Source organism: Rhinopithecus roxellana, chromosome 19 (genome assembly GCF_007565055.1).
Source record: "Rhinopithecus roxellana isolate Shanxi Qingling chromosome 19, ASM756505v1, whole genome shotgun sequence".
Taxonomy (NCBI): domain Eukaryota; kingdom Metazoa; phylum Chordata; class Mammalia; order Primates; family Cercopithecidae; genus Rhinopithecus; species Rhinopithecus roxellana.
In genome coordinates, this window is record NC_044567.1 from 81,179,591 (window position 1) to 81,194,562 (window position 14,972).

A 14,972-nucleotide genomic window follows, 5' to 3' on the forward strand; every position below is an offset into this window, starting at 1 on the left:
GAGGCGGAGTCTTGCTCAGTTGCCCTGGCTAGAGTGCAGTGGCCGGATCTCAGCTCACTGCAAGCTCTGCCTCCCGGGTTTACGCCATTCTCCTGCCTCAGCCTCCCGAGTAGCTGGGACTACAGGCGCCCGCCACCTCGCCCGGCTAGTTTTTTGTATTTTTAGTAGAGACGGGGTTTCACCGTGTTAGCCAGGATGGTCTCGATCTCCTGACCTCGTGATCCGCCCGTCTCGGCCTCCCAAAGTGCTGGGATTACAGGCTTGAGCCACCGCGCCCGGCCGTGTTTTACAATTCTTTAATCCTCTCAGCACCTTTTTTTTTTCTCTTTTCTTTCTTTCTTTTTTTTTTGAGACAGAGTCTCACTCTGTTGCCCAGGCTGAAGTGCAGTGGCGCGATCTCCACTCACTGCAAGCTCCGCCTCCTGGGTTCACGCCATTCTCCTGCCTCAGTCTCCCGTGTAGCTGGGACTACAGGCACCCGCCACCGTGCCCGGCTAATTTTTGTATTTTTAGTAGAGACGGGGTTTCACCGTGTTAGCCAGGATGGTCTCGATCTCTTGACCTCGTGATCCGCCTGTCTTGGCCTCCCAAAGTGCTGGGATTACAGGCGTGAGCCACGGCGCCCGGCCCCAGCACCTTTTTAAGGAGTGTATTGTTAATGAATTGAACATTCGAATAGAAGAATTCCCCATTAAAACACCAGTCCACCACTGTTAACCTTTATTTGCTTTCTCTGGTAACCAAAATCTTGGCTATGATAATCAGTTTAGGACCACCCAGTCCAGGTAAATACCCAAAATAATATATAATAAAGTTCTTTAACTTTTGGTTTTATGAGATGAAAACAGTGGAAACCACTGGGGTTCTGATAATGGCCAAGACTAATTTACAGCATAACAGGAATTTCAGAATCGTAGCCTGTCCTGATGACTTTGACTTGATGTTAACCTCTCAAACAAAATACTTCATTTTTAATGTATAACTCTCTGGTTTCTATACAAACACACACGTCTACCTTAGGAGAGTTTAATCCTATTTTTGATAGTTCAATTTTTCTACTCCATTTTTCCTCAACATTTTACGAAAAATTTCAAATGTACAGAGAAGTTGAAAGAATTATACAGTTACCAGCCTGATCAACATGGCAAAACCCCGTCTCTACTAAAAATACAAAAATTAGCTGGGCCTGGTGGCACGTGCCTGCCATCCCAGCTACTTCGGAAGCTGAGGCAGGAGAATCGCTTGAACCCAGAGGTGGAGGTTGCAGTGAGCTGAGATCGTGCCACTGCCCTCCTGCCTGGGCAACAGAGTAAGACTTTGTCTCAAAAAAAAAAGAAAAAGAAAAAAAAAGAATGATATAGTAACTACTCATATATTCATTGTCTAGATCTATACTTTATATATTTGTAGCTAAATATACAGCTTACTATATTTGCTTTATCCTGTACCATGGTACAGGTAATTATGGTAATTATGAAATGCTTTATTTTCCTTATTTGAAGGAAGTTTATTTTTAGAAGAATTTTTTCTAAGTAGAGATGGTTTCTAAAATCTGGTAGGTTAATTCTTTGTTTAGTTTTGAAAAATGTTCATGCAAAGTGTAGAATATACTTGTTTATAGAATATGCATATTTAGTATAGATGAGATACAATGTAATTTTTTTTCTTTTTTTTTTCTTTTCTTTTTTTTTTTTTTTGAGGCGGAGTCTGTCGCCCAGACTGAAGTGCAGTGGCGCGATCTCGGCTCACTGCAAGCTCCGCCTCCCGGGTTCACGCCATTCTCCTGCCTCAGCCTCCTCGTCTGGCTGGTTTTTCATATTTTTTAGTAGAGATGGGGTTTCACCGTGTTAGCCAGGATGGTTTCGATCTCCTGACCTCGTGATCCGATCCGCCCGTCTCGGCCTCCCAAAGTGCTGAGATTACAGGCTTGAGCCACCGCGCCCGGCCCAATGTAATTTTCTTTCATCCTTTAATGTTTTTCTCTGCTGAACATTTTGGGTCTGTTTTTATTTTTGTTGTTGTTGTTGTTTTGTTTTTGTTTTTCTGAGACAGTCTCGCTCTGTCACCCAGGCCGGAGTGCAGCAGTATGATCTCGGCTCACTGTAACCTCTGTCTCTTAGGTTCAAGCAGTTCTCTTGTCTCAGCCTCCCAAGTAGCTGGGATTACAGGCGTGTGCCACCACTCCTGGCTAATTTTTGTATTTTATGTAGAGACGGGGTTTCACTATGTTAGGCTGGTCTCAAACTTCTAGCCTCAAGTGATTCACCTGCCTTGGCCTCCCGAAGTGCTGGGATTACAGGTGTGAGCCACTGCACCCGGCCCTGTTTTTGGTCTATTTTTCTTACGGCTATGATTGCCATACTTTTTGAACCTGAAACTAGTGTAAATGTATGTATGTATATACACATATATACATACACACATATATCAAGAGTGTTTAACAATACAGACTGTTTGAAATTAGAATCTTTATAGAAAATCAGAGAAGTATGGTTATGCAACTTGTGCTTTTCAACCAATTTAAATGGTCTAAACTTAGTAAGCAATTAGAACAATTTTTTTGGTTTTATTTTCATTAAATATCACTGGGAAAGTAGGAAGGATGTACAATGATTTGGTTATGAAAAGCTATAGGGTGTAGTTATGTTTCAAAGATGGCCAGGCGTGGTGGCTCATGCCAGTAATCCTAGCACTTTGAGATGGGTGGATCACTTGAGGTCAGGTGTTTGAGACCAGCATGGCCAACATAGTGAAACCCATCTCTACTAAAAATACAAAATTAGCCAGGTGTGGTGGTACATGCCTATAGTCCCAGCTACTTGGGAGGCTGAGGTGGGAGAATAACTTGAACCCAGGAGGCGGAGGTTGCAGTGAGTCAAGATCGCGCCACTACGCTCCAGACTGGCCAACAGAGTGAGACTCTGTCTCAAAAAAAAAAAAAAAAAGAAAGAAAAAGGAAATCTGTTCCTCTAAGAAAGACAGATAATCGGTAACTACGTTTTCTTTTTCCAAATAAAATGTTCTTTAAAATATAGTAATTAAGGGCTGGGCACTGCTCATGCCTGTAATTCTAGTGCTTTGGTAGGCCGAGGCAGGGGGAGTTCAAGACCAGCCTGGGCAACATAATGAGACTCCATCTCTATTTTAAAAAGTTTAAAAAATTAGCCAGGTGTGGTGACACGTACCTCTATTTCCGTCTACTTCGGAGGCTGAGGTGGGCGGATCACCTGAGTTCAGGAGTTCAAGACCAGCCTGGCCAACGTGGTGAAACCCCATCTCTACTAAAAATACAAAAATTTGCCGGGTATGGTGACAGGTGCCTGTAATCCCAGCTACTTGGGAGGCAGAGGCAGGAGAATCGCTTGAACCTGGGAGGCAGAGGTTGCAGTGAGCCAGGATTGCGCCATTGCACTCCAGCCTGGGTGACAAGAACAAAACTCTGTCTCAAAAAAAAAAGTAAAGAAAAAGAAAAACTGTGTTTCTTCTTATTCACAAATAGTGTACTCTAGTTGGTAAATTTATTTTTATGAGGAAACAGTTTAGCAATTCCAAAACTATTTTACTGTGTACTAGGAATGAACAAATAACTAGATATATTTTAATGTGAGCCAGATTTCTCACTGTCAGAGAAGTTACAAATAAGCAAGTGGCAATGGTAAATGAATCCTACACAGACACATAGGCTTTCAGTCATACACATATATGTCCACACAAATAAATACAGAAATAATATAGATGTGTATATTTATGACTACATTTCTTAGCTCCGTTGGCTGAGAGACTCTAGAATAGCAACACCACAGTAGTAACAAGCACACCAAGCACCTAGATTGTGACTTGTCACATCATTCTCCAATTTGTTCTTCAAAAAAGAACAAAGACTCCTTGGAGAGATGGTGGGTTTTAGGGCTGGGGCAGGGAAAATACAAGGTGAGCCCAGAGCATCTTGTAATACTGGAAAGTGAGAAAATGCTGGCTGGCTGGCTGGCTGGCTGGCTGGCTGGATGGATGGATGGATGGATGGATGAATATGTGTCAAAAGGACACTGGACTTGGAAAAAGTCCCCAGTGGCCAAAGCTGAAACAATTTGTGCAACAAAATTAAAAGTGATAGTATTACATGATAAACCAAAGAATATAATTAATATCCATGAATCCATACTGATACACCGTGTGTTCTGTACACTGTGGTCCTTTTATATCCCATGGTCTATAATGTGCCATAGTATCACTCTGTCTAAGTTGAAAGAGGGTAAGTGTACTTAGAGACTTAGTGACTTTCAGAACAGTTAAGGGACTTCAGAAAGAAAGTTGTTTCCAAAAGGGCCTCTGTTTTCTCTTCTTACAGTTGAGGAAACGATGGCCTGGAGAGGTTAGGTAGCTCGCCCAAAGTCACACAGCTAATCCAAGTCAGATTTACAGTGGGTTTTGGGTTTCTAGGTTTTGATCACTACAGTGTGCTGCCCAGACTGTGGGTCTATGTCACCTTGTAGTTTTTGTCATCTGTCACAAATACCTATATCAAGCCTATATTGTAAAAAGATAGACTAATTTTACTTTTTTTTTAAAAAAAAAAGTAGAGCCCATAATTAGCATGTATTTTCTAGAGGTGAAGGTACACCAAACTGATTGAATTCTGTAAACACAATTTTGTTTGTAATCTTGATTCTTATTTCATAGATCTAATGCTTTAAAAATACTTAATTTTTCCTCTTTAATAACCTGTATTGAAACTCTTAAGTGACATTTGTGGTACTGTTCTGTTTGGTTATATATGGGAATGTTTTTTTGTTTGTTTTACACGTTATAGAAGAAATTTTGGAATCCATAAGAGTCAAAAAGGGAGACATTGATAATGTTAAAAGCCCAGAAGAAACAGAAAAAGACAAGAATGAGACTGAGAATGACTCTAAAGATGCTGAGAAAAGTAGAGAAGAATTTGAAGATCAGTCCCTTGAAAAAGACAGTGACGACAAAACACCAGATGATGACCCTGAGCAAGGAAAATCTGAGGGTAAAAAAATTACTTGATTAAAAAGTTCATCAGTGTTATTTGTGAAACCTCCAGTTTTACTTGCAAAATGAAAGTGAAATATTGTAAGCAACTACCTAGTTTAATATTTCTAAAGAGATCAAGATACCATCCCCTCTTGTAACATGTGTAACAATTGTAATGAGTTTTACGTATTAGTGAATTTGCTATAATGTTATATTCATGTCTCTATACTTCCCATTAGTTTGCCATTTCCCTATGAAAAAGTACTATTTTTTATATTATACCAGAATATACACTTTTGAATGTGATGAAATATGTTCATTTTTATATTAATTAGTTAAGCATTCTTAATATATTATTAAGTATTCTTAAATACTCTCTGGATTACCTATTGCAGCAATATCTGAGAATCTAATTGCTTTAAAATAGCCATCCAACGGAAACAGGATTTTTGGTGATTGATCATTTAGTAGTTGACTGAATGTGGCCATTTGCCCTGAAGCAATTTTAAAGAATATCTTTAAAGTTTTGTTGTGCATTTTGCTGTAGAGCCAACAGAAGTTGGGGATAAAGGTAACTCTGTGTCAGCAAATCTTGGCGACAACACAACAAATGCATCTTCAGAAGAGACTAGTCCCTCTGAAGGGAGGAGCCCCGTGGGGTGTCTCTCAGAAACCCCTGATAGCAGCAACATGGCAGAGAAGAAGGTGGCATCTGAGCTCCCCCAGGATGTGCCAGGTACAGAGGGCAGCATATCAATGCCTCTGTAATGGGGGGGAATCCTTCCCTTTTGTAGTAAAAGCCGAATGTCACCTAAAACTTTAAACTATGTGTTCATTCATGCTGCTTGCTTACAGTGCCATCCCTGTTTGCTAAGTTGTCACCTAACATTTGGAGTTGGATAAATGTCCTCGCAGTTAGTGCTTGAAACTCATCATAATTTTCATGCTTCTTAAACTTCATTTAGCTGGTTTTGTTTAATAGATTTATTTTTATATTTTATCACCAGACCATAGTGGCAGATATTTTGGTTTTAATTACTTGTGTACTAATGGCTCAATGTTGAATGATCTGACCTTTCCAGTTCTGTAGATACTAACAAATTAATTTTATGTTTGCATGTGCTCATGTAATATTTATAACATTTCATATTGTAGTGTCATGGTAGAAAATCATTATCACAGAACATTGTTGTCAGATGTATTTTGACATAAACATGTAAGTTGACCAGTAATTCGTATTTTCAGTTTTTGAAATTAAAGTTATACTCCAAGTAAGTTGTAGCACACCAAGAATGTCCTGTTGTATAACATGAAGGATTTTGACAACCTGCAGTTCTTATGGGGACGACTTCCATTTGAGTACTGGTCAACAGTGAGCTGTGTTGCTGAAAACACCAGTTTTAACAGGGCGCTACAGATAGGGATGTAAGTGTAAGCTCCAGAAGAACCACAGCAATCAGCAGTAAGTTCACCGTATTTTATACTGATGAGAGATTGGTCATTAAGATCAAGAACAGGGCCAGGTACGGTGGTTCACACCTGTAATCCCAGCACGTTGGGAGGCCAAGGCAGGTGGATCACCTCAGGTCAGGAGTTGGAGACCAGCCTGACCAACATGTTGAAACCCCGTTACCGGATTTTAAAGAGGAGTTTGGTACTTTGGTAAAGTAGATAAACATTTTAATAGGTCTCCAACTTCAGAATATACTAACGGGGATATATCAGTGACCAAAATAGATAAGGCCTGGGCCCTTGGTGACTTACATTCTAGTGAGCAATAGACAGACCTAATAGAGTTCTGACCTTCAGAGAGAATTACCTGCTTCCTTCTGTTTCTGTGGCTCTCCATGCAGTTATTTATTCAGCAGATATTTATTGAGTGCCTACAATGTGCCTGGCAATGTGCTAGACACTTTGTGATGTCCCTGGACCAAACTCATGTTACAACTGTTTACTACCTATTGTCAGTGGATGAGATGCCTTGTTAGAAGAATTGGGGTGGGAGAATTATTCATGGCAGATTAAGAGCAGTAGCCGTGATATAGAAGACATCTTACTTGGTTTTCTTTTCTAAACTTTCAGAATGTATTTAGATACCTAATTTAATGATTAAAACTTATCGACAAAAGATACTGTCAGATTGGAAAGCATTTTGGATGGAAAGATATTTTTGGTCAAGTTTTTTTTTTTTTTTTGAGAGAGTCTTGCTCTTTCACCCAGGCTGGAGTGATCACAGCTTACTGCAGACTTGACCTCCCAGGCTCAAGTGATCCTCCCACCTCAGCCTTCAAAGTAGCTGAGACTACAGGTGTGCACCACCATGCCCAGATTATTTATTTATTTATTTAGTAAGTAAGTATGTAGAGACAAGGTCTCACTGTGTTGCCCAGGCCAGTCTCCAACTCCTGGGCTCAAGCCATCTTCCCACCTCGGCCTCTCAAAAGTGCTAGAATTGCTGGGCGCGGTGGCTCACACTTGTAATCCCAGCACTTTAGGAGGCCGAGGTGGGCAGATCACGAGGTCAGGAGATCGAGACCATCCTGGCTAATACAATGAAACCCTGTTTCTACTAAAAATACAAAAAATTAGCCGTGCGTGGTGGCGGGTGCCTGTAGTCCCAGCTTGGGAGGCTGAGGCAGGAGAATGGCGTGAACCCGGGAGGTGGAGCTTGCGGTGAGCAGAGATCACGCCACTGCACTCCAGCCTGGGCGACAGAGCAAGACTCTGTCTCAAAAAAAAAAAAAAAAGAAAAAAGTGCTGGGATTACAGGCATGAGCTACTGCATCCAGCAACTTTAAAAAATTGAAATGTAACCTGCAGTCAAGTTTATAAATATTAAGTGAATAACTTGATGGATGTTTACAAAGTTAACACATCTGTGTAACCATATCATGCCCCACTACACCTAGCCCAACAAAGGTACTAACTATTCTGACTTCTATCACCACTGATTAGTTTGCCTTTTCTAAAATATTTACTGGAACCATGCAGTATATACTCTTTGATGCCTGATAGCTTTTTTTCCCACCTCAACAAAACATCAATGAGAGCCATCCAGATGTTGCTAGGAGTAGCAGCTTATTCTTTTTTATTGCAGTATGATATTCCATTATATAGACATGTCTTGCTTAATTCTTGTTACATTTTGGTGGTTATTTTAATGGTTTTTGGTTTGGGACCATTATGAATAATACTATTATGAATGTTTTACATGTTTCTTGTGCACATATGTATGCGTTTCCAGAGGTATAAGCCTAGTTGTGGATTTTCTAGGTCATGGAGCTGGTATATGCTTATCTTTGGTAGATACTGCTCAACAGTTTTCCACAGAGGCGGTGGAAGTATTCACTTCAACAGTGTGTGAGAGTTCTAGCTCCTCTGCACTTGGTATCATCAGCATCACTCTTCGTCTTTTTGGAGGACTGAGGGGACATGCTGGTGGGCATGTAGGGATATTTTATTGTTCTTTGCACTTACCAGCTCCCTGGTGACTAAGGATGTTGAGCATCTTTCTGTGTTCGTGTGTGTGTGTGTGTGTCAGTCATTTAGATATCCTCTTTTGGGAAGTACCTGTCTGCTCCTTTGTTCATTTTCTATAAATGTTTCGTGTTTTACTTTGTAGTTGTTTCATGAGAGAGGGTAAATTTGGTTCTTCCACTTTACCTTGACTAGAAGCAGAAGTATCTGCATTGAACTTTGAATGTTAACCTAATCTCATGTTACTGGGGTAAATATAACTTGTTGTGATGTATTTTCCTTGTTATATATTATAGCATCCAGTTTACTAATATTTTGTTTAGGATTTTTGCATTTACTTTCATGAGTAAAATTGGTTTGTATTTTTCTTCTCTGGTAATGTCAGTCTTTAGTATCAAGAATATTTTGGCCTCATATCATGCGTTGGTACTAGAAGAGTTTTTGTGGGGCTGGTGTTATTTTTTTTGTTTTCGAGATGGAGTTTCACTCTTTCGCCCAGGCTAGAGTGCAGTGTGGCGCGATCTCAACTTGCTGCAACCTCCGCCTTCCAGTTTCAAGCGATTCTCCTGCCTCAGCCTCCCAAATAGCTGGGATTACAGGTGCCCACCACCACGCCTGGCTAATTTTTGTATTTTTAGTAGAGACGGGTTTTCACCATGTTGGCCAGGCTGGTCTTGAACTCCTGACCTTGTGATCCGCCTGCCTTGGCCTCCCAAAGTGCTGGGATTAGAGGTGTGAGCCACCGCGCCCAGTTATGGCTGGTGTTATTTCTTAAATGTTTGCTGGAGTGATTTGGTTCTGGAGTTTTCATTGTGGGAAGGTTATTACAGTTTTCATTCACTTCTTTAGTAGATAATGGGTGTCTTATTCCATTTGTGTTGCTGTAAAGGAGTATCTAAGGCTGGTAATTTATTTAAAAAAAAAAAAAGAGAGAGAGATTTACTTGGCTGTGGTTCTGCAAACTGTACAAGAAGCACGGTACCGACATCTGCGTCTGGCGAGGGCCTCATGATGCTTCCACTAATGGCGGAAGGGGAAAAGGGAGCCATTGTATGTTGATACCTCATGGTGAGAGAGGAAAGGGGAGGCAGGGGTGGCAGATGACAGGCTCTTTTTAACAATCGGCTCTAGTGGGAACTAAGAGTGAGAACTCACTCACCCCCAACCCAAGGGCAGTAATCTGCTCTTGAGGGATCCGACCCCAGAATCCAAACACCTCCCATTAGTCCCCACCTCCAACATTGGGATCAAATTTCAACATGAGATTTTTGGGAGGACAAACATCTAAACTATCCAAAGTACAGCAGTGGCTATTCATATTTTCTGTTGTTTTCTTAGGTTTGTTTTGTTTAATTGCCTTTTTAAAGGAATCTCCTCATTTTGCTGAATCTTTACAATTTATTAGCATAACATCCTATCTTTTTTATATATATAGGGTCTATACTCATTCTGTTTTTCCAATCCAGAAATTCGTTATCTGCCCCCATTAATAATGTTGCAAGGCTGTTTGCAATTCCGTTAGTCTTTTTTTTAAAAAAACAGCTTTGTCTTTGTTGACCTTCTCTATTGTATGTTTTTTTCTAAATTAATTTCTGGTCTTAGTATTATGTTCTTCCTTTTATTTTGTTTGTACTTTTGTGGATTTTCTTTCCTAGCTTCTGAAGATGGTTGCTTTGATGGTTTGTAGTTTAGTTTTTTTTATGATGTCTACTGTCAAGGCTATCAGCTTTCCTCTGTGTCCTGCTATAGATACATCCCACAGACTTACTTTATTTTATTTTTAAATGCATGACCAGAACACAACCACAGACTGTTATATGTCATGTTCCCTTTATCCTGTAGTTTAAAATATTTTCTAATTTCTGTTTTAATGTGGTGTGTGTTGAAGTATATTGCTTAATATTCAAACATTTGTAGGTTTCTGTTTTTGTGTTTTGTTTTTTGTGTGTATGTAAGACAGTCTTGTTCTGTTGCCCAGGCTGGATTGCAGTAAAGTGACCATAACTCTCTGTAACTTGGAACTCCTAAGCTCAAGTGATTATCCCACCTCAGCTTCCTAAGTAGCTAATTATCTTTTTATTTTTTTTCTAGTTGATTTCTAATTTAACCCTCTATCAGAGAACATTCTATGCATGATTTATGTCCTTTAAATTTTATTGACGCTTGTTTTATGGCCCAACATTTAATTAATGTTGATAAATGTTCCTTGAACAATTGAAGAGGTTGTATGTATATTACATATATGTACATTACATATATATGTAATATATATATTTTTTCAGTTGGGTGCAGTATAAGACAGGTAAGATTTCTTGTTTTAATTTTTTTGTTTGTTTGCTTTTGGTTTTGTTTTTTTGACACAGAGTCTGGCTCTGTTGCTGAGGCTACAGTGCAGTGGCTCAATCTTGCCTCACTGCAACCTCCGCCTCCTGAGTCCTAGCAATCCTCCCACCTCAGCCTCCTGAGTAGCTGGGACTACAGGTGTTCACCACTATGCCTTGCTAATTTTTGTTTGAGTAGAGACAGCGTTTCTCCATGTTGGCCAGGCTGATCTTGAACTCCTGACCTCAAGTGATCTACCGCACCTGGCCTCAGATAAGATTTCTGATTATATTGTTCTGATCTGTATTCTTGGTACATTTTTGGGTGTTGTTGTTTTTTGTTTTTTGTTTCTTTTTTTTCCTGTCAGATATTTTAAAATTATTTCCAACTATTTATTGTAGATTTGCCTTTTTCTCTTTTTGCTTTTTTCAGTTTTTGCATTATACACTTTGAAACTGTTATTAGGAGCACCTAATATTTATATTTTTGTTGAATCTTTTATCATTATGAAATGTTATTTTATCATTATGAAATGTTATTTTTAATAATATTTTCAAGCCATACCAGCTTTATTTTGGTTAATGTTTGTATTGTGTATATCTTCTGCAATAGAAAGACTTTAAAAAACATCTGAGAATTTAAAATTTTTGTACAAATACATCTACTTTAGAATTTCTTTATATGCAATTGCTTCTGTATATATTTTATTTCAGGCTTTACTTTGAAATAAAATCTTGTCAGAACATTGTCATTTTCATATAATGTGGTAGAAGTTACTATGTGAAGGACAAAATTGTAGTATGAAAAATGATAGCAGTGAGAATATAAGAAAATTGGGTAGATTTCATGTTGAAGAAATCTACCCATTATATTGAGTATGATCAGTGATCAGAAATATTTTGTGTGGCTCAGATTAAAGATTAAACTGAAAAAGTTGGGCAATATTTGGGGAAAGATTGCTACATAACACTTTAAAAAGTTAAAAAGTTAATCTCTTAATACCTATTCAGTTTCAACTGTCTTTGGCAAGAATACTTTATAAACAATGTGCTGGTTAATTAGTGTATCACACCAAAAGGCTCATGGTATATGGTTTTTCTACCTTCAGAGATGCCTAGATGGATCAATGAGTTTAGGTGGTGAGATTGCATGATTCTCTGTTAATCTCTCACTCATTAATGAGTGACCTCAGGTGATCCGCCCACTTCAGCCTCCCAGTGTGCTAGGATTACAGGCGTGAGCCACCGTGCTGGCCAGACTTCTTGCTTTTTAGCAGAATCAGGGTTTTTTTTTCCAGTATCAGGGTTTTTTTGTTGTTGTTGTTGTTGTTTTCTTGATAGATGGAGTCTTGCTGTGTCGCCCAGGCTGGAGTGTAGTGGTGAGATCTTGGCTCACTGCAGCCTCCTCCTCCCAGGTTCAAGCAATTCTCCTGCCTTAGCCTCCCGAGTAGCTAGGACTATAGGCATGTGCCACCACATCTGGCTAATTTTTGTATGTTTAGTAGAGTTGGGGTTTCACCATGTTGGTCAGGCTGGTCTTGAACTCCTGACCTAGTGATCTGCCTGCCTCGGCCTCCCAAAGTGCTGAGATTACAGGCGTGAGCCACCCACCCGGCCCAGAATCAGTTATTTATTTGGAGACTGTAATAATGGAGTTTTGGGTTTTTTTGTTTGTTTGTTTGTTTGTTTGAGACAGGGTCTTGCTCTGTCACCCAGGCTGGAGTGCAGTGGCACAATCTCAGCTCACTGCAACCTCTGCCTCCTGAGTAGCTGGAATTACAGGCGCCCACCACCATACCCAGCTAATTTTTGTATTTTTGGTAGCGACGGGGTTTCGCCATGTTGGCCAGGCTGGTCTCAAACTCCTGACCTCAGGTGATCCGCCCACTTCAGCCTCCCAGTGTGCTAGGATTATAGGCGTGAGCCACCGTGCTGGCCAGACTTCTTGCTTTTTAGCAGAATAAAATGTTTGAGACTTATGTTACACAGTACCTATCCCGACTTGGAATCTTTCTTTTTTCCTCCAAGAAGTCCTGGTTCCTTTTAATGGGAAACAATATTTACAGACTACAATCTAGACTCAGAGATACTTTTTGCTATTGGACTGTCACTGCCGCTATGCTTTTTTGGTGGGTAGTGTTATGAAGGACATGTTTTTGAAAAGAAAAAGATCATCAGTTTATATTAACATTTCAAATTCAGATTGCGGATAGCATACTTAGTTTCTTTGTTTTTACATTTGTATCTCTGTTCCCTTACACTGAAAATTTCAGTTCCAGCAACAGTAATTCAGCTATACATTTGCTTTATTCCAATACAGGGTATTCCAGTCCTAATGTGCATTAATAATAAGAGAAAGTGATTTATTTTAAATAGTAGTATTTTCATAATACCAGTATTACTGCTAACACTAAGACTACTGAATGGCATTTATGACTTTTTGCTGCTCTTTATTTCTCATTATACTTCATTTCTAGGAAGGATGTACAGACAAAATATCGTATTCCAAAGTTGCTTAAAATAATCCCCTAGACTGGGCATTGTGGCTCACACCTGTAATCCCAGCACTTTGGGAGGCCAAGGTGGACAGATTGCTTGAGCTCACGAGTTCAGGACCAGCCTGCCCAACCTGGCAAAATTCCTTTTCTATAAAAATTAGCTGGGCGTGCTGGTGTTTGCCTGTTGTAGTCCTAGCTACTCAGGAGGCTGAGGTGGGAAGATGGCTTGAGCCTAGGAGGTAGAAGTTTCAGTGAACTGAGATTACGCCAGTGCACTACAGCCTGGGTGATAGAGCCCGACCTTGTCTTAAAAAAAAAAAAAAAAGAAAAAAAGAATGAAAGAAAAGAAAAAGAAAAAAAGGGCCAGGCTTGGTGGCTCACGCCTGTAATCCCAGCACTTTGGGAGGCCGAGGTGGGCGGATTACGGGTCAGGATTTCTAGACCAGCCTGGCCAAATATGGTGAAACCCCATCTCTACTAAAATTACAAAAAAAATTAGCCGGGCGTGATGGTGGGTGCCTGTAGTCCCAGCTACTCGGGAGGCTGAGGCAGGACAATCGCCTGAACCTGGGAGGCAGAGGTTGCAGTGAGCTGAGATCACGCCACTGCACTTCAGCCTGGGTGACAGAACAAGACTCCATCTAAAAAAAAAGATGATAATCCTTTGTGTGGTTATGCACAACTTGATATACAGTTCATTTGTTTCAGTTTAATTTTTAGGGATTGCTTTTCTATAATAACTTTAATTCTTTGAAAATGTAGAACATTTGCATTATTATAAATTCAAGGCCGGGCGCGGTGGCTCAAGCCTGTAATCCCAGCACTTTGGGAGGCCGAGGCGGGCGGATCACGAGGTCAGGAGATCGAGACCATCCTGGCTAACACGGTGAAACCCCGTCTCTACTAAAAAAAAATACAAAAAACTAGCCGGGCGAGGTGGCGGGCGCCTGTAGTCCCAGCTACTGGGAGGCTGAGGCAGGAGAATGGCGGTAACCCCGGGAGGCGGAGCTTGCAGTGAGCTGAGATCCGGCCACTGCACTCCAGCCCGGGCGACAGAGCGAGACTCCGTCTCAAAAAAAAAAAAAAAATAAATAAATAAAAAAAAAAAAATAAATTCAAAACTATGTAACTGGAGATATTCAGAGAATTTTGACTTTCATTCCTTCTCTCTCTAGTTCACTATGTCTTTCTTTTCTCTTGTAAGTAGCCATTTTTATTGGTTTTTGGTTATTCTTCAATTTTTTTTTTTTTTTGGAGATGTAGTTTCACTCTGTTGCCCAGGCTGGAGTGCAGTGGCACGGTCTTGGCTCACTGCAACTTCTGCCCACCTGGGTTCAAGCAGTTCTGCCTCAGCCTCCCAAGTAGCTGGGATTACAGGCGCCTGCCGCCGTGCCCAGCTAATTTGTGTATTTTTAGTAGAGACGGGATTTCACCATGTTGGCCAGGCTGGTCTCAAACTCCTGAGCTCATGCTCCACCTGCCTTGGCCTCCCAAAGTACTGTGATTACAGGCGTGAACCACTGCGCCCAGCTGGTTTTATTTTTTATAAATAAAAGTAAAATCTGTTTATAAATTTGTATTTCCTCCTCTTCTCACACAAAAGTAAGCATATTATAAGTATTGTTCTACACCTTGCTTTTAACATTTAATCTTGGAGATCATTTTATGTGTGAACATA

The 14,972-nt window shown here is 40.2% G+C and overlaps 1 protein-coding gene across 13 annotated transcripts in view; it reads left to right on the plus strand.

Annotated features, from left to right (window-relative positions):
• The window catches only part of BPTF (bromodomain PHD finger transcription factor), a 153,341-nt gene that overhangs the window by 43,646 nt on the left and 94,723 nt on the right, over positions 1–14,972 (plus strand). For 11 of the 13 annotated variants that reach the window (XM_010379968.2, XM_010379964.2, XM_010379966.2 and 8 more), the window contains exons 4-5: positions 4,811–5,014; positions 5,546–5,734. In XM_010379968.2, coding sequence (XP_010378270.2) covers positions 4,811–5,014; positions 5,546–5,734 — 393 coding nt within the window. The remainder of the gene's footprint in view (positions 1–4,810; positions 5,015–5,545; positions 5,735–14,972) is intronic. The other 2 variants (XM_030924188.1, XM_010379965.2) reach the window with 1 other exon arrangement.